The 19674-nt window shown below is 47.8% G+C and overlaps 3 protein-coding genes across 4 annotated transcripts; all 3 read right to left on the bottom strand.

Annotated features, from left to right (window-relative positions):
* Nucleotides 1-187: 187 nt before the first annotated feature.
* epx (eosinophil peroxidase) lies at nt 188-4510 on the bottom strand. The gene is made up of 17 exons (XM_076137676.1): nt 4493-4510; nt 4304-4391; nt 4125-4215; nt 3853-4028; nt 3521-3653; nt 3273-3402; nt 2966-3172; nt 2541-2892; nt 2298-2458; nt 1970-2228; nt 1715-1885; nt 1391-1628; nt 1079-1290; nt 701-865; nt 531-614; nt 337-436; nt 188-245 (listed from the first exon to the last, which is right to left on the bottom strand). The coding sequence occupies exons 1-17, from the start codon at nt 4508-4510 to the stop codon at nt 188-190; spliced, it is 2643 nt and encodes an 880-aa protein (XP_075993791.1).
* A 2244-nt stretch (nt 4511-6754) lies between these two features.
* Nucleotides 6755-14819, bottom strand: hps5 (HPS5 biogenesis of lysosomal organelles complex 2 subunit 2). 2 transcript variants are annotated; one of them, XM_076170849.1, is made up of 23 exons: nt 14627-14819; nt 13304-13433; nt 13090-13200; nt 12919-12983; nt 12618-12810; nt 12210-12340; nt 11910-12125; nt 11736-11807; nt 11547-11635; nt 11254-11432; nt 10952-11110; nt 10677-10836; nt 10124-10241; nt 9695-9847; nt 9482-9550; nt 8801-9396; nt 8593-8713; nt 8360-8509; nt 8157-8276; nt 7942-8055; nt 7743-7849; nt 7383-7636; nt 6755-7222 (listed from the first exon to the last, which is right to left on the bottom strand). In XM_076170849.1, exons 2-23 carry the CDS (start codon nt 13409-13411, stop codon nt 7139-7141), a joined length of 3369 nt encoding a protein of 1122 aa, XP_076026964.1. In that variant the 5' UTR covers nt 13412-13433; nt 14627-14819; the 3' UTR covers nt 6755-7138. The 2 variants fall into 2 exon arrangements, with proteins under 2 accessions (XP_076026964.1, XP_076026956.1); XM_076170841.1 differs by having other exon boundaries at nt 7345-7636; nt 14627-14816.
* Nucleotides 14820-14940: 121 nt separating this feature from the next.
* On the bottom strand, nt 14941-19431 carry gtf2h1 (general transcription factor IIH, polypeptide 1). The gene is made up of 15 exons (XM_076170860.1): nt 19269-19431; nt 18742-18897; nt 18464-18656; nt 18152-18323; nt 17896-17989; nt 17551-17700; nt 17394-17473; nt 17159-17289; nt 16980-17067; nt 16796-16884; nt 16536-16653; nt 16338-16428; nt 16077-16192; nt 15697-15789; nt 14941-15611 (listed from the first exon to the last, which is right to left on the bottom strand). The coding sequence occupies exons 2-15, from the start codon at nt 18893-18895 to the stop codon at nt 15525-15527; spliced, it is 1656 nt and encodes a 551-aa protein (XP_076026975.1). The 5' UTR covers nt 18896-18897; nt 19269-19431; the 3' UTR covers nt 14941-15524.
* Nucleotides 19432-19674: the final 243 nt, after the last annotated feature.

The following is a 19674-nucleotide window of genomic DNA, read 5'->3' as shown; positions in this document are numbered from 1 at the left end:
TTGATACAGCAGCAGGACAAGCAGAGGACAACACCTGATACTCATCCTGTGGAGGACCTTGCCTGCTTCATAATGAGAGTCTTCTCATTGATGTGAGGAGGGATGTAAGTAAAACATGACTACAGACGGTTAACATACAGATAATAGACCACAGGTAATCGTTTATTCCACGCTCTTTAAAAGATGATTAACTTTTTTCTTGGCAACATCCAGCGCTGACTAACTCTTCTTTCTTCGGGAAATATCTGTAAGAAAAGGAAAAATCAGACTCAAACATTTACATTCAAATTCATAATTCTCTATAATATCTTTCAAATGTAAGCATTGATGTCCAACCTGCGATAACAGATCATGATCCCCACCAGCGTGGCCATTCCACCCATCACTGTGACCACTGCAGCAACGATGGAGATGACAGGCGAGGAGGAGGAGGAATCTACAGGAAGCAAGAAGGAAGGCTCAAAATCATGAATCCTAAGACTCCATTGATACTGATGAGGTCCGAACTCTTAAATATGATCTGGGCTGACCTGAGCAAACAAAGGAACCTGGACTGTTGAGACACTCTGTGTTTTGTGGACAGGGGGACATTTGTCCTTCACATTCATTAATATCTGAAATAAAGAACACAGACGAATAAACACATATTATTATAAAGAGATTTTGCATTGTGATAGAGCGATAATATCAGGCTCGGCACCTTGACAGGTTGGGGGCACAGGACGCCACTGCAGACTGTCCAGATCACAGCTGACGGATGCGGAGCCCAGCAGCTTGAAGCCAGAGTGACACTGGTACAGAATCATAGAGTCGCACAGCAGGGAGTAGCCAGACTGGATCCTGGGAATGGGGCCACAGCTGGGATCTGAGAGAGAGAGAGAGAGAGAGAGAGAGAGAGAGAGAGAGAGAGAGAGAGAGAGAGAGAGAGAGAGAGAGAGAGAGAGAGAGAGAGAGAGAGAGAGAGAGAGAGAGAGAGAGAGAGAGAGAGAGAGAGAGAGAGAGAGAGAGAGAGAGAGAGAGAGAGTTAGGAGCAGCAGGACAGAGGCGTCGTCCTCTGCATTCTTGTGTTCTTCCTCACCCATGTCTGGTTCTTTCCAGGGGCTGAGGTCCAGGTGGGGGATGAGGGGATGGGAGCAAGGCAGCATGGCCTCCGGGCTCTCTGTGCGTGAGAATGGGTCAGCAGGGACGTGGGTGATGTGGCAGTTGTCGCATATGATGCGGGACAGCGAGGCGGACTGGAGGTTTCTCCTCTGGGTGCTGGTGAACACTCCCTCCCTCTCCCACCAGAACCTCAGGAGACAAAGACAGATTTAGATTTGACACCAAAATTACATCCAACGACTTTAATCAATAGTGCAAGGAGAAGTTTAATTAAAGTAGGTTGTTTTACCTGTCTCCATCTCTTAGGGCTCTGAACTGTCTCGCCAGCAGGCAGGACAGGAGTGGACCCACTCGGCTGTCGGGCAGGGCGGGCTCAGAGATGGCCCCCACCCAGACATCAATGTTATGCGGCGTTCCGTACAAGACCTGGAATTTGTGTGCCAAAGTGACGTTGGCGAGGATTTCGGCCAGTTCAGACGTGGTGTTCGGAACAGGGAGACCGCAGAATCTCCGCCAGGATCCGTATCCTGGAGACAGGAGGCAGGAATGTGACGTTACGGTAAATTAGCTGAGAACTTGAATGAATGGATGGATGGGTTCAGTTAAGTGGTACCAGGTAGGCCGTGGTCCCGTCCTCTCTGGAGGTTCAGGGCTCCGAGGTCCAGAGGCAACCCTCCCTGTGCCTGAAACAGCCGCTCCGTCAGCTCCTCCACCATCATCTGGCTCGGCGTCTGCAGCTTGGCAGGAGACAACAGCAAACCGCGCAGCACCGGGTCGATACCGCCTGAAACAACACAAGAAAGCCCAGTAGGAGACCAGCACTGCACCAATAATGTACACACACTGAGTTCCACTGCTATTCTTTTACCTTCCTGCACAATCCTCCAAGAAGCAAACAGCGAGTGATGCAGAGGCAGCGAGGGATGTTGGGAGCTCGCCGTGTATCCGGGTCCCAGCCGGGCCACGACAGGATGCACAGTGACGTGAGCAAAACGGAACGCAGCTGCTGCAAAGACGTTTGCAATGCTGGGATCCACTTTGGGGTCGTAACCCTCGTAGGCAGGCATCAGACGGGACATGGCGCTCTGCCCGAGGACCTTTGGCAGGTAGTGCTCCCATGTTAGGATCTGGAACGATAACGATGATGCAAGCAGGCTTGAGATGAATGGAGATCTAAGTTAAGTAGTTATTGGTACCTGGTGAACGGCTCCCATGATCTTGCGGGCCTCCTGGTACAGTGTGTCAGGGCTCCAGTGAGGGTTGAGCAGGTGAAGCTCTCTGACCAGCCGGTTGTGCTCTCGCAGAAACAGCGTGTGCAGAGCGATCATTCCCAGGTGCTCATTGGCCCGGGAATCACCTACAAAACAAAAAATGGGAACAGCACTTAAGTATCTCATAACATGTATCTGGATCTGCACAGGCTGAATCGTTTTGCTCACCAGCTTGGAAGCAGGAAGTGACGTTCTCTTGGTGCCTCGATCTGTCTGAGGAGTTACGAGGGCCGCAGGGGTCCAGACGAGCCTGCAGGCGGGGCAGGAAGGGCATGTAGGCCAGGTCCTGGTCTGCGTGCTGGGTGTTCAGGGCCATGGAGCCCAAAGGGGCGGACTGGTTACGCAGACCAGAGGCCAGTTCGGCGGAGCTGCCATACACCATGCTGGCATCCACAAATGAGGTGATGGCGTTGAGCTGCTCCCGCTGACGACGAGGCAGAGCTCCGCCCACGCAGCCTGGAGCAGAGCGGAAGAAAGGCATGCAGCTCTGGATGCCACTGCGAGGATCTGACTCTGGGATCTGGAGAGAGAATATTGTCACTTCTAGAAGTCTAGAGGATAGAAACAAGAAGCTGATTTCCAGTGAGACGCACCTGTATGGGGAAACAGGGCGTGTCCCTGCTGCAGGTGTGTGTGCAGTCGGCACCGGTCCTGAAGGCCGCTGTGCTGGGACTCTGAGGCGTCAGGACCACATCGTGATCTATCCACTGACCCCACTCCACCAGCAGATGGGACAGAGAGGAGTCCAGGGAGATGTTGTCATTGTGTGTGAACAGAATCTCGTGGGAGACGAGACGCACCTGGAGACAAAATGTTGGACGTTCTGGACCTGACAAGAGACTGACTGACTTACTGCATTTGTGTGTGTGTGTGTGTGTGTGTGTGTGCGTGTGATCTTACGGCAGGCAAGCTGACGTTATGATAGGTGTGCTGAGGGTCCCAGCCTCTGGGTGTTCCCCACACATCCTCGTACTCTGGAGGCAGCCAGCGGGAATACGGGATGTTGGCCGCCCCCCATTTAGGATTCTGTCTGAACAGGAAAACAACACAACAAGCACACAGTTACAATAACACTCACCTGCAGCAACCCAGAATGGAATATGACGTATGGCTGCAGGATCTTTCTCTTCCCCTGTGAGGGCTCTGACCTGTTGTTGCACTCCCCTGTGATGGACCTGTAGCGCTCAGACAGGCAGTCGCTGGGGCAACTTGGTCTGTGCAGCTCAGAGGAGCAGCCGGTCATCTGCAGCAGATTCTCCATGTCAGCTTCACTCAGCAGCTCTTTGAGGACTGAAAAAGCACAAATCAAGAGTTTAATCGCCCATTAAGACCAATTTTTAGACTCAAAGAATCCTTAAAAATGTCTCTTTGTTTTGAATCTTGAGCTCAATCATTTTAATTACGATTGATTTAGTAGTTGCTCAGAATTAACTTTCTCATACTATTTGAACAAAGCATGGTATTAATGTTCTGTTAGTACCATTAGGTCTAGGCTGACCCATGGTGTGTGTGTAGACCATCTCTCTAATCAGCTCCACAGTGTTATCCAGCAACTCGGCCGCTTGGATCTGAGCCCTGGTTCTGGTTTCGGTCTGCTTGAACTGGGCCAGCAGGTCACTGGGTCTCAGAGCGCCTTCGGACAGAGACGTCTTCACTCTGGAGACACGAGCGTTGTTCACACAGACAGACAGTTAGATACAGAAAGATATAATGCCGTCTCATGCTTGGAGATGTTTCCAGAGAAGTTCTTACCTTTCACTGGTGCGAGTGTAAGCGGCGTCTGTCAGCTCGATCGCTCTCCGCAAAGCCTCCTCCACAAATGCAGACCCCAGATACACAGATCCTGAGGTTTCACATTGAAATGGACACATTTATACCTCAGTCAGCCAGACAGACGGGCTGTTTGGCATTCTCTTTAATAGGAATCCTACCTGAGCTGTTGTCAAAAACCCTGTTCAGTGAAACATAGTGAGGGAAGAATAGCAGGACGAGAGCCAGACCAAGCAGGGAGACGGACACCTGAAACCACAAAAGCATCTAAATCCACAAAACCATCTAAATCCACAGCTCCATTCTTCTATGAAATCGAATAAACTGACCTTAAAGTAACAGAGACTCACCATGAGTGCTGTGTGCATGTAGATCTTCGCCAAAGAGGATTCAGGATTTGTGAAACCCTTCAGGCACACACACACCTGTCCATGTTCAGGATATCTCACTGCCGTGCCGACTGCAGCTCATCTTGGGAGCCAACAGGTGTGTGTGTCTGTGTTGTCCACTCTGAGCATCCAGGTTGCCCATTTATACCCCGGGGAAGCAGAGCCAACAGGTATGTGCAAAATCCTCTTATCTGTTCTTCTGGTGACAGGAAGGCAACATCAAACACACTCACTGCCGCGACCTAATAACCTTTCAAATCAAATTGTATCATCTCTCCTCTTGCACGTGATGACAACCTTCTGTCACATTCAGATAATTTCCAAATATATTAAACACATTCTTTTACATAGTTGTAGGCTATTTCAGTGATTTTCAGCCGTGAGAGATCGTCAGACATGCCGTGGGAAATAATCCAACTTCACTTAATGTGTCCGAAGAAATATTATTTAGTTACTGCAAATAATATGCCGTGGTTGTGCGTCTGTGCCTGCAGTGTAGTGACCTGTCCAGTAGGCGGGAGTAGCGCAATAATAATTTATAATTTAAGACATTAGAATTAGTGATGCGCGCGCGGGAGGTGTCGGTGTCAAGACCTCTAGCGATGGATAAATATTTGAAAAGGAATAATGAAGACTCCGAACTGCGAAAATTCTAACCCAGACGAAGAGAGTAATATGAGTGGTGGTCAAAAGAAAGAAAAACGGTGAGCTCAAGAAAATACAGCGAAAGATATGCTTGGTGTGTGTGGAAAAGCTCAACAACAACAACAACAGCAGTGTCACGGTCCCAAGCTAGCTTAAATGCCATCCCCAAACGAAACACCCGTCACTTCAAAGCAAGAACACAGACTATTTTGTTTGCATTCGAAAAAACACAGAGGAACAGGCAACTTTTATGTGAAAAACTACAACGGTGTCTACGAGAGCTGTCAAAGCTTCGTGTGTGCCTTTCATCAGTTTCTGCCAGCCAGGATATCAGCTTTGTGTTCATCTAAACAGCCCCAGGTTTCACACTGAGTGAGTACACATATATTGAGAGACTATTGACTAATTGTCTTTGTAAATGTGTCATTTTGTAACACTTTTGTTTGGTGGTGTGACTCAGGATTTTTAAAATGTAAAACTGGGCTATTTCACCAATGTTTATGAGGTGAAACTTTTAAATACAGGCAAATGAAACGCCCCTAAAGTTCGCATCATGACATTACATAAGGTTCAGTTGCGGGGATTCCTTTCTTTGTAACGTGTTTGTCAGTGTGCCAGCCGCCAGGACTCCCAATGACACACACACTACACACACAGGTGGGTTAGAGGGAAGATGGGGGGGGGCGCTTTCTGATGGCCTCAGACAGGAGAACATGAAAGGATCAGATCTAAAGGTGGATTTGCCGCAGCTCTCAGGTAATAACTGCACGGTTTATGACTCATAAGTAAGCGATTCCCTCTCTGCTTCCCTTTGATGCTCCAGGTGTGCGATACCATCAAGTGAGTCATCAATCCCATTTCATTCCACTCTTATTAATATTATCTCTGTTGACCCACAATCAGGCCTTCACTCCACCATCTGTTGTGTGTGTGTGTGCAGAGGGGGCAGAGACTCACACACATGTCCACAGGGCAGAATACAAACCCGACTGTATATCCAGGAATGATTTGAAGAAATAAAAACTAAAGCTTGACAGTGGTAACAGATGAATGAAGCTCTCTGCTTTTATCCGTTTGTCAGATTTTGATTAAATTCTGTAGATGACTTGATGAGATTTGGAGGCAAATCTGGTTCAGGTCCAGATACAGGATTGGATTTTTTTTCCATTTCCGCTACCAGAGTAACATGAGGCATTTGTGTGAGAAGCCAGTGTGTGTCGTTTGATTGGCAGCAGGTACAGGTTAGCCCAGATCCAGATATTGATCTGGATCTGATTGAATAAAGATATTACCTGCACTTGGGTGATATTTAAGTATGTGTGTGTGTGACGGGGGGGTGTCACTGTACAACATGAGATCCTATTATTTAGTCATATATTGCATTTGTCCCTCTCGCACAGCCCTTTTTGTCCTTTTCCAGAGACCATTGGCGCCCCCTAGGTGGTGTCCGTCTATATACAGTTTACGAGAGACAAAAGCAGCTGAAAGTTCCAGATCTTTGATAAATGCAATTTGTGCTACTGGAAAGCTTTTGTTCCATCAAAACAGAAGACTGGAAACAATATGGGTTTATACAACTTTTATTAATATATTACATTTAAACTTAATCACACATGCATTTTGTTCAGTTTCTTTTGTCACAGTAAATATTCTGATGATTCATTTGGGGCTTAAATGTGTCCATGCAGATATTCATGTAAAGCCTGAGCTCTGTGTGTAAATGTAGATAGATACTGCGTCTGTAAAGTGATGGCACCCTGTAATACTCAGAGGATCAGTGCAAACGAGAGAGTAGTTAGAGGTGAAACAGAAAATACTGATTGTACTTCAGAAGGCAGCTTACCGTTGGTGCGGAAGGCTCAGTTAAAAAAGTGCAGCATATAAATACGGTTTATACGGATTGCGCAGCAGTTAATAGGCAGAAAGCATTAGTGAGCTTGTTTGGCTGAGGGAAGCGACTCTTCACCGCACAGTGCCGGCCCCAGTCAGGCTTGCTGAGACCACAGGAAGCGGTCGCAGCGCTCCAGCATCGTCTGGATCAAGGCCCTGAAAATAAAACAAAACACTCAGGTGATGCAGAAATACAATTTGAACACATGGCACCCTCATTGACTCTATTTCTGGTTTCATCTTCGTCTTATAAAACATCTGTGGGCACTAGGACCCACCTCTGCCTCTTCTCGGCTATTCTCAGCAGCTCACACACCAGTTGGGAATGGGATGAGAGCACCACCTCGACCCCGCACTCCTCCAACAGTGCCAGTGCACGGTCCGGCCCAGCCGTCCGAGCCAGCCTCAGGGTCAGGTTCTCCGGGGTGACGGCTCCGCTGCAGTCCGCCTCGCCGTTGGACTTGCTGCTTCCGTTCACGCCCGCGGCCGTGACCGGCTCTGAAGCTTTGCTGTGCTGATGAGACAACTGGATCAGCAGCTTCCAGTCGTCCATAGTCTGAGGCCAAACACCTTACAGAAGAGCAGAACGTTTGTGATGATGGGCTACTTTGCAACACCTCTAACACAATAAGCCTGAATAAATGTGTCTTATTATACTGAGACGAAGCAGATTTACCATCCGGTTCCTCCAGCAGAGTGATGTCGTCCAGGTGGCAGATGGTAGAGAAGGCGTCTGAGCGGTGCTGCAGCTGGGAGCAGAGCTGCAGGTAGCCGGTCCAGTACCTGCAACAAGCGGACGCAACGGTTACTGCAACAAACAGCCACCAAGAGAAAACACGTGACCACCTGCTTTAGACAGTAAAGACTTGCGTTACCCGTGGCTGCGGCATGTCTCTGCCATTTTCTCTTTGGAGAACAGATCTGCGGGAAGATGAATCAGCAGTGACAGGAGGCGTCCGTAGCCCCAGCTGAAACAATGTGAACGCCACCTGCAACGAGTCACAAGAGTCAACAATATGAAATAAACTAAAATAATTGGACTCATGAGTCTTCTGGAGGTTTTGCTTTTGTTGCACACTAACAACCAGACCTGGGTTGTCCGTCATTGGTCAGAGTGTCGGAGAGTTGAGGAGCATCATGGGTAATTGCCAGCTCCAGCCAATCCTGTCTCAGGGATTGTGGATCAAGAAGGGATCCCAAAAATGATAATCTGGGCAAAGGGGGGAAATAACAAGTTTAAATAGAAAAAATAGTTCTGTATATGTTTATTAAAGAATGGAGTGGCAGGAGTACCTTTGCTCCTCAGCTTGTGATTGGACCAGATTATCCAGGTATGCCAGGAAGTGGCTTGGCTGGGCCATGGCCATCACATCAGCCGGCGTGATCGTGGGGTAGAATTGGGGAAATGAGCGCACGGCCGCCTCCCCGTGTTTCTCATACAGCCTGGATGTAAACAGAGTGAACAGGTGTCTTTAACGTCACAGTGATGTGGATGAAGGGTGTCTGAAGGCAACAGCAACACCGACCTGTGTAGGTGAGCGAGGAGAAACGGAGCAACCCGGGGTTGCAGCTCTCTCAGGCTTTTTAATGATCGTTGCAAATCCCCTTTGTGGATCACCTCCACCACCTTGCTGGCCTGGGTGAGATCTACAGGATGAGACAAACAAATGATTCAGGTCTAAACAAACCTGGACCTGATGCGATCGAGCAAATATATGCAGGAGCGTCTCTGACCCAGCAAGGCCTCCACGAAGGAGCTCTGCACCTCCGGCTGCTGCTGGTAACAGAGCAGACACATTCTTCTCGCGCGCTCTTGGTTCAGCAGGAAGAAGTATCGGCGCAGGAAGGTTGCGCAGTGGACGGCGCCGTCGTCTCCCCTTTCCGCCAGCTTCCCGGAGCAGCTCATCTCTGCGTACAACGTTGCCAACTGGGTGAGATCTTCCAGGAGGCCTGAGGGCACAGGTTTGGGGGACACCACTCTCAGAGGCTCTGGAGGGGTCCCGTTGGAGATCACAGCCGCCCCCTCACTGGGCTGTGATGTCAGCTGGCTCTCACACTGATCCTCCTCTGCTCCGAGCTCTGGAGGCTCCGCTGTCTCCTCTGAAACCCCTTCTGATGTTTCTCCTGATGAGCTGAGGGCCTCCTGCGTTTGCTCTGGGCTGCAGGTGAGATGATCCTGCTCCCGTCTCTCCTCACTCAGCCTGTTCACGTTTAAAGGAGGCTGAAGGTCTTCTGGACCCAGAATTCGCTCCAGCACCGGCAGCCACTTCAGAAGAGTCTCACCTAGGCAAACTGGATCCAGAAGCACGGAAGGATCTGCAATCTGGGACCTGAAGGGTTGGAGGAGAAAAAGATACCGTGCAACTTAATTCCCATATAAAATCTTACAGTGTTGTAACCTAGAACAGCACTTACGTTGCTCGCTCGGTTGCCGTCCGAAGTTCATGCATGTCGGCCTCTGCGTTCGACGTTTCATCGTAAACTCTATGAAATTGCAAGTGATGTAATCAGTGTTTTCAGTTCTTTCCATATATATTCATTTAAAAACTTCAAAATTTCAACGGTAGACATTTGAAGGATCAAAGCAGGCAGGAAATGACAGAAATGGAGAGATCAGTTAAGACTTACTCATGTTCAGTGTCGTCTAGGAAAGGCGCCGTGGTTGCTCCGGCGAACATTTCCGCCTGTCCGCCCTCTCTGAGGTCGGGCCGTTGCCAGAGGTCAGAATTCATCTGGAGGGTGTTGATCTTCTCTGTCGTCTTTTTAACAAAACTCGAGACGCTGTGAGGAAAAGGAAGAAACAGCCTGAAGTATTTCTATTCATAAACTCGTCTGTTTGTAAAGCGTGACGAGCCGAGTATAAAGCTGCCGGTGTCAAACGAGTGAACGTGACACGAATGGACAACATGCAGCAAAAGTAGAACTTAAGATGAGTGCGTTCAGTGGAAAGAGGAAGTAAGAAAAGTACCTCAAATAAGTGTGTGAGCGTTTTATAAATAAGTGCGACTCGTTCCCGTTTGTGAAGCCGTGAGCGTGTGTGCGGCGGCGTGTGTTCACCTGTCTTTAACGGCCTGCAGCGCCATGCGTGGGGGTTTGGGGCGGAACGAGCGCGGCATGTGGAACTGCGTGACCTGCTCGGGTCGCTCGGCCTCGGCGCGCTCGCCGTGCTGCGCATCTGGATGAAGATGGAGGGAAGAGCCAGAGGAGAAACACAGATGGATGGAGTACTGGTGGGGAATGATGAAAAGGTAAAATGCCAGCAGATGGGAGCGAAGGAGCCAGACGCCATTTTAGAGAGAACGTAAATTACTGCACGACACAAAACAAAATAAAAATAAAGCGATGATGTGTGAAGGATACAATGAGACAGAGAAGAAAGTTTATATTAACAACGTGAGCAGAATTTACATTTGTGTTCATGAAGCTGCGAGGCCTCAGAGTGAAACCCACCGTGCAGAACACACACGTCTACTACAATCTGAAACACACTTGTCATCACAAATCAAACATATCTGAGTGATGGTAACTGTGAGAGCACAACCACCAGGATGAGCTTCATCATGATGGTTTTGACAGATTGTGTCGTGGCTGCTCTGGTTCTTCCTCTTACCGTGGTCCACCTGATCTTCCTCCTGGCCACAGGCGAACTCTTTGAGCCGCTCCTCCTCTGACGCCGACTGATTCATGAGGGAGCTCGTCTCTTCGTCCGACTGGCTTCCCCTCCGGCTGATCACACGATAGATACCGCAGTCCAGGACGTTGAAGCTCTCCTACAAAAACAAAACAAAGCCAACGACGTGACGAGACGTGAGAGCACAAACGATGATGCATTTATACGTTGTTATACACTTTTGGGTTTTGAGAAATCCACTTATTCAGACTCACATGTGAGGAGATGCTGCTTCTGCGGCTGCTGGAGGCGGAGTCAAGGGGCTCTAGTTTAGTTAGGACCTCCTCTAGTTGGCTAATCAGCTCCTGGTGTGTGGTGGCACTGAGCTGGGACCTCAGGTGTTCCAGGCGATCGATGGGAACGGATTTCCTGGCCTGAATTGAAGAGGAATCGCGAGGAGGCTTTAATAAACTCAGTCCAACGAGGATTTAGTTGAGACGTCTGATTTATTGAGACAGCTCGACAAGACCTGAGCTGGGTTACAGTGTGAACGCAGCGTGGCTGGTGGCCATCTTACCCTGCTGGGCGTGATGGTGTGCTGGAACATACAGCAGACGGCAGCAGCCAGGAGCCAGGACTCCCGGCGCAGCAGGCGCTCCACACAGCGCTCGGTGGGTAACAGGGACAGGTGGGACAGGTGCCCGTTGCCATGGAGACAGAAGAGCTCGCTGCGGTAGACTGTGATATCGACCAAATCTGTACAAACAGGGGAAAAGATTATAAAAGGAAAAATGCTTTGCAGTTACGTAACGTGATCTTTGTAGAGTTTATGCAGAAGTTGTGCGTGCGCACACAAACACATACACACACCTCCCACTTCCGCCCACAGAAGCACCTGGCCACTCTGAGGCGTAAAAACATAAATGGCTGAATCGGTCCAGGTTATCAAGTGTTGGTCTCTGTGCACAGAAACAGAAGAAACACAAACGTTTACACTTATTTAGGATCATAACTCACATATTTGGGTCTCGACTGCATGCAGGTAGTGTGTGACATTACCCCAGATGAAGCAGTTTAGGAAAGGCCATTGACTGAGGGTTTTTCTGTGCTGGGTTGTAATGTGGCTCATATCTGAAAGTAAGAGAGGAAGTAAAGGAAATTAGGATCAAAATGCAGAAGTTCTTTGTTTTGTTTTTTTAAAGCATGTGACTTGAAAAGAGGAAGGTCCCACACCTGTATGTGATGAGAGGCACGGGAGGACAGGACAGCAGCTGTTTGAACTGATGGGTGCTCAGAACCTCTCCGCTGAAACTGGCCTCCCATATGCGAGAGCCTGGGCGGGCACAGTAGAGCAGGGGGGGCTGCCCCACCACGCCCCCCCTCTGAGGGAAGAAGCAGGCACCGTACTCGCCGTCGCGTTCCTTATTCCCCACACGCCAGAACTTCTCCCTGAGGGCAGGATTAGTTCACCACAAAAACTTGATCATCAACCGTCTGTCTATCTGATTGACAGGTCAAGTCACTGACACTCACCTCTCCGTGTCGCACAGGTAGCAGCGGCTCAGGGACGACACCAGGAGGCGGCCGTCTTGGTAGCCCAACTGAACTACTTTGGAGTCCACATTGGTGATGGTCTGAACCGGGAAGATTACAAACCCGGACCCCTGGAAACAAATCAAGACAGATAAACTGATATTTGTTTCCTGTTTGCTGCCACTATCAGTCACATTGTTCTAAAATGCCTGTAAACATATTTGCACAGTCCGTTATCTTAACTTTCAGATCAACAGTCAATCACTTAGATCACCACCATCTCTGTTGATTTAAGATTAACATCCAGAGAGGTGAGAAGATAGACAATAGTGTCCTCAAACATCGTGATAGTGATTCAATCCTGCTGAGCTATTTAAGTTCTAAACCTCAAATGTGTGGACTCATTACCTTGCCCATCTTGGAGGATCCTGCACGGAGGAAGGACACCTTGCCTCCTGTGTCCCCGACGAAAACCTTGAGTGCGTTGTTGTCCCAGCATAGTGCAGTGACGGTGTGTCCCCTGTGCTCCCAAGACACACTGACTCTCTCTGGACGTCCCCGTCGCTCGATCTGCAGCTCCCACACCACCACCAGGCCCTGACTGGACCAGAAACCAGCATGGCGCCATAAATGAATACCACAGAGAAGATACCATGAGGGCCATTTCGATTTGAAAGATCAGGATTCAGATTTCTCTTTACTCTCTAACCTTGTCGCCACAGCAATAAAGTCTTCATCGTGTGGGCAACAAGCCACCTGAGTGATCGATCCCTCCTGGAAAACAAAACCCACACAGAGTGAGTTAAGAAGAAGGGAGACGCAGAATTTGGGAGTACTAGAATAAGATAAGAACATTCAGATCCATGTGTAGATGTGGTACCTTATGGGTAAGGATGAGCCTTTGTTTCCAGCCCTCCTTCTGAATGAGGTGCAGCCCTCCTGCTGATGTTCCTAATGCCAGCCATTTCCTCGACACTGCTAAGCAGGTACACTGCACCACAACAGAACAAAGATACAGGGTAGATACTCATCTAACATTTGGTTAGTGTGCTTAGTTCCTGTTTTTCCTCTGGGTGTATGGTGAGGTGGCCTACCTTTAGTCTGCCAGAGTCTAAGCGGAGAGCAGAGAGAAGTGGATCCAGACAGTCGAACTCTGCCAGCACATGACTGTGGTTCTCCAGCACGGGAGGTAAAGGAGACATTTTCCTTGGTGATCCTCCTCAACTGTGAGAGTGAGAGAGAGACAGTTGGTGACAGAGATTAAGAATCGCTGCCCTCAGCTGTCTGGGATCATGTGACTCTCTGGAGTGCCTACCTACCCTGGCAAATTGAACAACCATGACTCCACTTTAACACATAATATGTCAGCTATAAAATGAAAACAAAGTGAGGCAGCCTAGTATGAAATGACGCGTCGTTCCTTCACACCCCATCATCATCAAAACGTGTGTGCAATATCAGTGGTTATCTATCTACTTTTGACTTCATGTTCATTTACGTTGTGACTTTGTTATGGACCCTTAAACTTAACAGACTCACAAGTATCTCTCTTTCTATTTGTTTATCTGTAACAGGGACACATTTGAGGTACACACAAAACATGAAACCTAGACACCGCTGCTCTTATCTATGCAGGTTAAACTGTGACTGATCGTGGCACACTTCCAACTTAAACTGTATTTAACACAATTACCACAGACCAGCTGACTGTGATAGCGATCAGCCTGGGGGCCTTCCATGTCCTGAGGCAGCTGTCCGCTTTGCCTGACGGGTATTCGAGCCTCAGGCCTGAACATTTGCCACATTTATAATCAGGCAAGCGACTGCAGATAAGAATATGTGGGTCATGGTTCACTTTAGGACATTTTTTATTATAGTTTGAGAACGCGCAGAGGAAAGCAGTCATATATCACAGGCGATTTAATCAACCAATACAGAGACGCTACGTCACTAATTACCATCAACAAACCCCTCAAACATGAACACTTTCACTTATGAGTTTTGTACAGTGTAAACCGGTGAAATCTCTGTATTAGCGGATCCGGTGCTTTATCTTAACAGACCCGGTGGACACTACATTGACAAAGTGTTTTAATGATCCATGTTTCTGTTCTAAAGTACCGAGCAGGGCGAGTCCGGCTCACACAGGCACCCACACACCGCATCACGAGACTCCGGTCCGCTGACACCGATGCTAACATGTCCCCACAAACTAGTGGACAAGCTTCCCCAAAACCGCTTCAGCCCTCGTTAAGAAACACGCCGCGGGGAAGCTCTGACGGGACGCTGACATGAACTATTTCGCAACAAAAACTTCCCCACAAGCGCAGACTCGTTGTTATCCGCTCATTCTCAGTAAAGCTAACAGGCTAATGGGGAATGGTCGCGTCTTTTCCGAGTCTGTCACTCAAACTCACCCGTTCCTCGTCTTTCAGCCTCGCCGACTATAAAGCCACACGAAGCCGCGGCAGGAGCGCCATCCTCGGGTTTGTTTGTTTGTTTAGACTCGGCGGTGACCGTCAGGCAGCCAGCAGCCGGTCAGAGCCGCTTCATTCAGCGTCACCCAGCAGGAGGGAGAGAACTTCCTGAACGCAGCACCGCCGCTTCCCCTCAGCTGATACGAGCTCCAGCATGTGAACGCCACATGAAGACTCATTACTAGCTGAACGCCACCCTGAGTTAGAAGAAGCAGGTCAAGATGATAGAGTCTGGAATGATGCCCAAGATGAACCAAATCCTTCGCCTTACTTTAATTCAGAGGAACATTTAGACTTCAGTGCAGACATTACAGAGCGGTGACACATCAGTGTGAAGCCTAACACACAACAATGCACCAGACTGTGACATGTCTCTGCAGTATATTGCTTCTCTTCAGATTAGCAGGAACTTTGCTCCAGCAGAGCTTTGCATCCTGAGTCCCTTTGCTCTGTGCTGGCAGTCCTCTGCTTCAATCACACACACACACACACTCACACACCTCAGCCTGGTGTCCTGAGTGTCCTTATGATTTCCAACTGAAATTTGGTCACGATACACCAGTTCAACAGTCCCTTATAATCATTGTAGGAACCAATCTGCCAACCATTAAGAAAATAAACAAAAGAGAAACAAACTAATTACAGTTAGTTGCAGATAGTATCTGATGAACATTTATGGATGTGGCAGTGTCCATTTCTGTCTCCATCCTCAGCCCCTATGCACATGTCCTCTCCGGCTGTGATGACTGGTGTCTTCACAGCAGCCTGCAGGGCCTCCGTGGGCCATATGTCCATATGTCTTAATGTCTTGTCCTCTCTTTGACAAAAGCATCAAAACTCAGGTTTTCCTCATCATCCGACGGGTTTGCCAGGCATGGAACTTGTTATAAGCTGCCTGCAACATCTCCTCCAAGTGCCCTGTAAGCTGTGGGAGTAGAGAAGACATTTAATGCCAAGCTGTCTGAATGAACAGAAGTAGAGAATTATCAGCATGAGGACACTTGACTCACATTTTTACTTAAGTACTGACGCTGAATCTTCTCTTGAAAAGGACACAGCTTGGTCATCTGAAATCTCTCAAGGTTTGACTTCATTTTGGTCACCTGATGTATACGACAGACACGTACGTTAAATATGCAGTTGATTGATTCCTTTGTGAATGAAACAACTCTGAAAAACACATCTACTGATTTATAACAAGTTAAAAATGATTAACATTACACAAACAGAAGCACGATGGTGTCAAATTTAACTGTCAACAGTGGTGAGAGGGGAATTACACACTTAAGTCAACATTTACTTTACTCGTACATTATTTTGATTGGTGGATTGCCAAGTACAGGAAAATGCTGTTAATATTTTAATCAACAATTAAGTGATAACTTCTTACCTTCTCTTCCAGAAACGATGTGTTTACAGGAAAACATGACCAGAAATGTCTCAACAATTCTCCCGCGGCTGCATAAAGATGCTTCAGCTCTCCTTGAACATCACTGGGGATCATCTCTGAACATAAACAAAAGGCAGGTCTCAGTAATTGTCACTTTGTCACTTTTCATTATCAGAATCATACCAAAGCATTGAATGTGACCGATTGTGATTTTGCTAAAGGAAGCAATATCAGCGTTATTATAACAACATGATCACTTACGATTGATGGCTTGCTGCGCTCCTGCCTGCATGAGGATGCCGCCTGGAGAAAGCGCTACGACGGCAGAAGTGGCTGTTGTGCTGGACAGAACCTGCAGGGAGCGCTACTGTGGTCAGATTGTGCATTTTGTAACATAAACAAACAGTAAACAAAATACTTTTTTGGTGAGTTATGGGACTGTGAGGCGAACAGTCTAACCTGAACGAGGTTAGGCTTGTAGTTGGCCATCTCCTGCCGGATGTGGTTGACAGAGTTGATGATGTCCTGGCTGGTGGTGTACTGTTGGGACTGAAGTGGCACCGGCCCGTGTGCGTACCTGATCAATACAGAGGAAGAATTGAGAGGAATCTGATCAGAACCTTTTCATCTGGATGTGCATACAAAAAAGAGAAAGTATAAACTGTTGAATCAATAAAACTGAACTTAACAGAGCCTTTGACCCCCAAAATGTTGCTAACCTGTCAGATTTCTTGAGGTTCAACGCAACCGTTTTAGTTCCCACTTCCCCTTGCAGATCCTCGTACTCAATGGCTTCTTGTAATTTAACCTAAGGATTTTTGCGGGAAAGCGAATCAACGCGTTACAATACAACAACTGAGTCACTTGGAAACGCTTGCAAAGATGTCTCTCGACGCATTTCACCTTCTTAACGGGAGGTTGGAAGAAGTCAGAGTCCCTGGAGTTTCCGTCCGTGCTGCTGGTCTCGCTTGCTTGGTCAGTTGGTGTGTCCCTTTGAATGCACGGTACAGTTAACACAGTGATGAACACACTGATGAACACACTGATGAACACACAGGACACGTATTGGCTCGTTTGTTTACCCTTTCCGTGAGCCTGCTGCCAGCACCATGGCACTGTGATGGTTGAACCGCTTTATAATGGCAGAGTTGCTGTTCTCTTTTACAGACTTGCTGGAGTTGGAGGTAGAGGCTGCCGTGCAAACGCCGTAACCCTGCATCAGCAAAAGATACCGGATGATAAAGGTCACCGTTACGAGCCGGGAAAGAAAGCTTTATGATTTTATGTCCACTGCTTAATCACCGCAGGGAATCTCACCTCATCTAACGTCTTGTCCTCCAGTGACAGAAGATCCACCAAGGGATTCTTCACTCCTTGAACCACCATAGACTTTAAACCTGCATGGGAGGGATTTAAACTAATTAAAAAAGAACCACACATCGTTCTTTTGAATTGTACACAGATTGGCTCGTACCTATTTCATCCTGCTTGGCACACTCAGAGAAGATGTCCTGTGTCCCTGTGTTGATGCGGTCTCTGTGGAAATAATGGGACTGGAAAAAGCGGGTCCAGAACTCCTTCTCTGTCAGGTTATGAGGCACGTTTTCGCTATACTTCTGTTTCACTGCAAGTGTGACACGGACATAAATACGTTAAGCCCAAACTTGTACACATCTGCAAACAGAGAGCAATTTGACTAAACAACAGCGTTTACAAAGCTCCATCTTCAGATTCATACAAGTGCCCAGTCCTGATCTACAATCTACAAATACTGTTAGTGTTTATAGGGAACCTTGTAATGAAAAGTGTAATTGTTTACCTGCTGGGTATGTTCTGAAGATAGATTCAATAATGTCAGCTGTTAGATTGTATCTCAAGCCATTGCAGCCGTCAGTCTGAGGTCTAATGTCTGCCTGTAACGCACAAAAACAAAAGATAAGGTCTCGGACAGTCACTCACAGTCACATGATTTGGATTCCATTTGTTGATACATTTAACAAACACAAGATCGAATGATGTGAAGTTTGAAACCATCACTTTTCACAGATCAGTTGGTATGGTCCTGATCTACTCACCAAAAAAGCTCCGGATATACCAACTTCCTGTTTGTCGTTGCATACTGCGTGGTTGCTGTTGTTGTTGTTGTTTGTGCCCAATCGGTTGGCCCAGAATTCCTCTGCGCTGATCACCTGGCTGACCACCAGATCCTTATATAACTGGAACAGCACCGGATCCTCCTGCAGCATTCTTCAGGAGAACAAAGGACATTTACACAGCAGAAGATACAAATGAATTACATCTCAATAGTCTAGATTAATTGTTCATTTCACTCATGAGGAAAAGACAACATTTAGCCTGCAGAATGTTCATTCCTAATGTTATGTGACCTGTTCTTCTCCTCCAGCTCCTTGTTAGTCTTCTTCTTGAACTTGGGCAGAAGCTGCTGCAGAAGCTCCTTGGCAGCGTCTCGATCTTTGAGTGCAGTGCTGTCATTGGCAAAGTGGAATGTGGAGCTGTCCCCGGTGTGGAGGATGAGCTGGAGCTGGATCTTGGCTTTACCGTCTGGGCTGATCTTCTGACCTGGAGGAGAACAGACATGAGACAGAGCTGGAGAACGCAATGTTGCCTTAGATCTGCGGCTGATTGGAGAGAGATGGACACTCACAGCGTATGTCTGCGTACATGTGGCTGACGGTGAAGCGGTCTTTGCCCTCCGGACTCCAGGCGATGCGCTCGGCCATCAGGTACAGAGTGCCGTCCTGCTTCCTCTGGCGAACCTTCTTCATCACCAGCAGCACCTCCTCCGACAGCGACGCCATGACTAAACACAGGAATCGTTACATCCACACAGCTGGATTACAGACGCAAGGTCGGGTAACACGATCACAAACAGACACACTGTGGCCAAGTGTGTGCGCGTCACCACACCGACAGGACAATACAACTTTAGCAGCATTAGCAACACTCAGCGAGCAGCCTACACACTACGCAGATGATTTATGCCGGACAGAGGCGCTTACAGATTGAACCGAGCGCACTGAATGCAAGCTGGTCCTCCATGCTTGTACCATTAATCACTTCATACAAAGTAAATACGAGCTGTTTGTCATCAACGTAGCTCCCCGGAGTCACGTAAGCTAGCCTGGAGACTCCAGACTAAGTATCTGAGTGAAAAGTAGGCAGTAAACTTACTTTATCTTGATAATTGTTCCACACTTCCCGGAATATCTCAACAGATATCCTCGGAGATGGACGATTCTGAATATAAAAGTAAGTATGAGAAACCGAAACAATACTACGACTCCTCTAGCAGAGAGCAGCCAGCCTCCATCGCTGACATGACTGCCAGGCTGTGTGCGGCAGTAAATACGCTCCGGTGTGAGAACGCGACAGCAACAAGGTTCCGTATCCTCTTTGGAAATTTTTAGCAAATTGTTTAAACTTACTAACTAACTAACTGCACCTTCTGTTTTTGTTTTTGTTGCTTAGTAAAACCATAAGAAATAATACCCTTTGTAGTATATATGTATATATCTTAGACTCTTGGACACATTCTACTTACATTCTATTTATTTATGATTATTATCTATTTATTTAT

This window comes from Genypterus blacodes, unplaced genomic scaffold (assembly GCF_046128005.1).
Source record: "Genypterus blacodes isolate CSIRO-AG114 ecotype Tasmania unplaced genomic scaffold, CSIRO-AGI_Gbla_v1 ptg000015l_1, whole genome shotgun sequence".
Lineage (NCBI taxonomy): Eukaryota > Metazoa > Chordata > Actinopteri > Ophidiiformes > Ophidiidae > Genypterus > Genypterus blacodes.
This window is presented reverse-complemented; position numbering and strand designations above follow the sequence as displayed.

What these genes read in the sequence shown, in the direction of transcription:
- epx (XM_076137676.1), bottom strand. An exon ending in TCATGGGAGCCGTTCACCAG is followed by an intron (nt 2,229 to 2,297) that starts GTACCAATAACT and finishes TTATCGTTCCAG; the next exon opens with ATCCTAACATGGGAGCACTA. An exon ending in TGTGCCCCCAACCTGTCAAG is followed by an intron (nt 615 to 700) that starts GTGCCGAGCCTG and finishes TCTTTATTTCAG; the next exon opens with ATATTAATGAATGTGAAGGA.
- gtf2h1 (XM_076170860.1), bottom strand. Translation starts at nt 18,895, where the DNA reads ATGGCGTCGCTGTCGGAGGAGGTGCTGCTGGTGATGAAGAAGGTTCGC. An exon ending in CTTCAGAACATACCCAGCAG is followed by an intron (nt 17,701 to 17,895) that starts GTAAACAATTAC and finishes TCACACTTGCAG; the next exon opens with TGAAACAGAAGTATAGCGAA. An exon ending in AGGACAAGACGTTAGATGAG is followed by an intron (nt 17,290 to 17,393) that starts GTGAGATTCCCT and finishes TTGCTGATGCAG; the next exon opens with GGTTACGGCGTTTGCACGGC.
- hps5 (XM_076170841.1), bottom strand. Translation starts at nt 13,411, where the DNA reads ATGTCTCCTTTACCTCCCGTGCTGGAGAACCACAGTCATGTGCTGGCA. An exon ending in CTAGACGACACTGAACATGA is followed by an intron (nt 9,551 to 9,694) that starts GTAAGTCTTAAC and finishes GCAATTTCATAG; the next exon opens with AGTTTACGATGAAACGTCGA. An exon ending in CTTCGTGGAGGCCTTGCTGG is followed by an intron (nt 8,714 to 8,800) that starts GTCAGAGACGCT and finishes CTCATCCTGTAG; the next exon opens with ATCTCACCCAGGCCAGCAAG.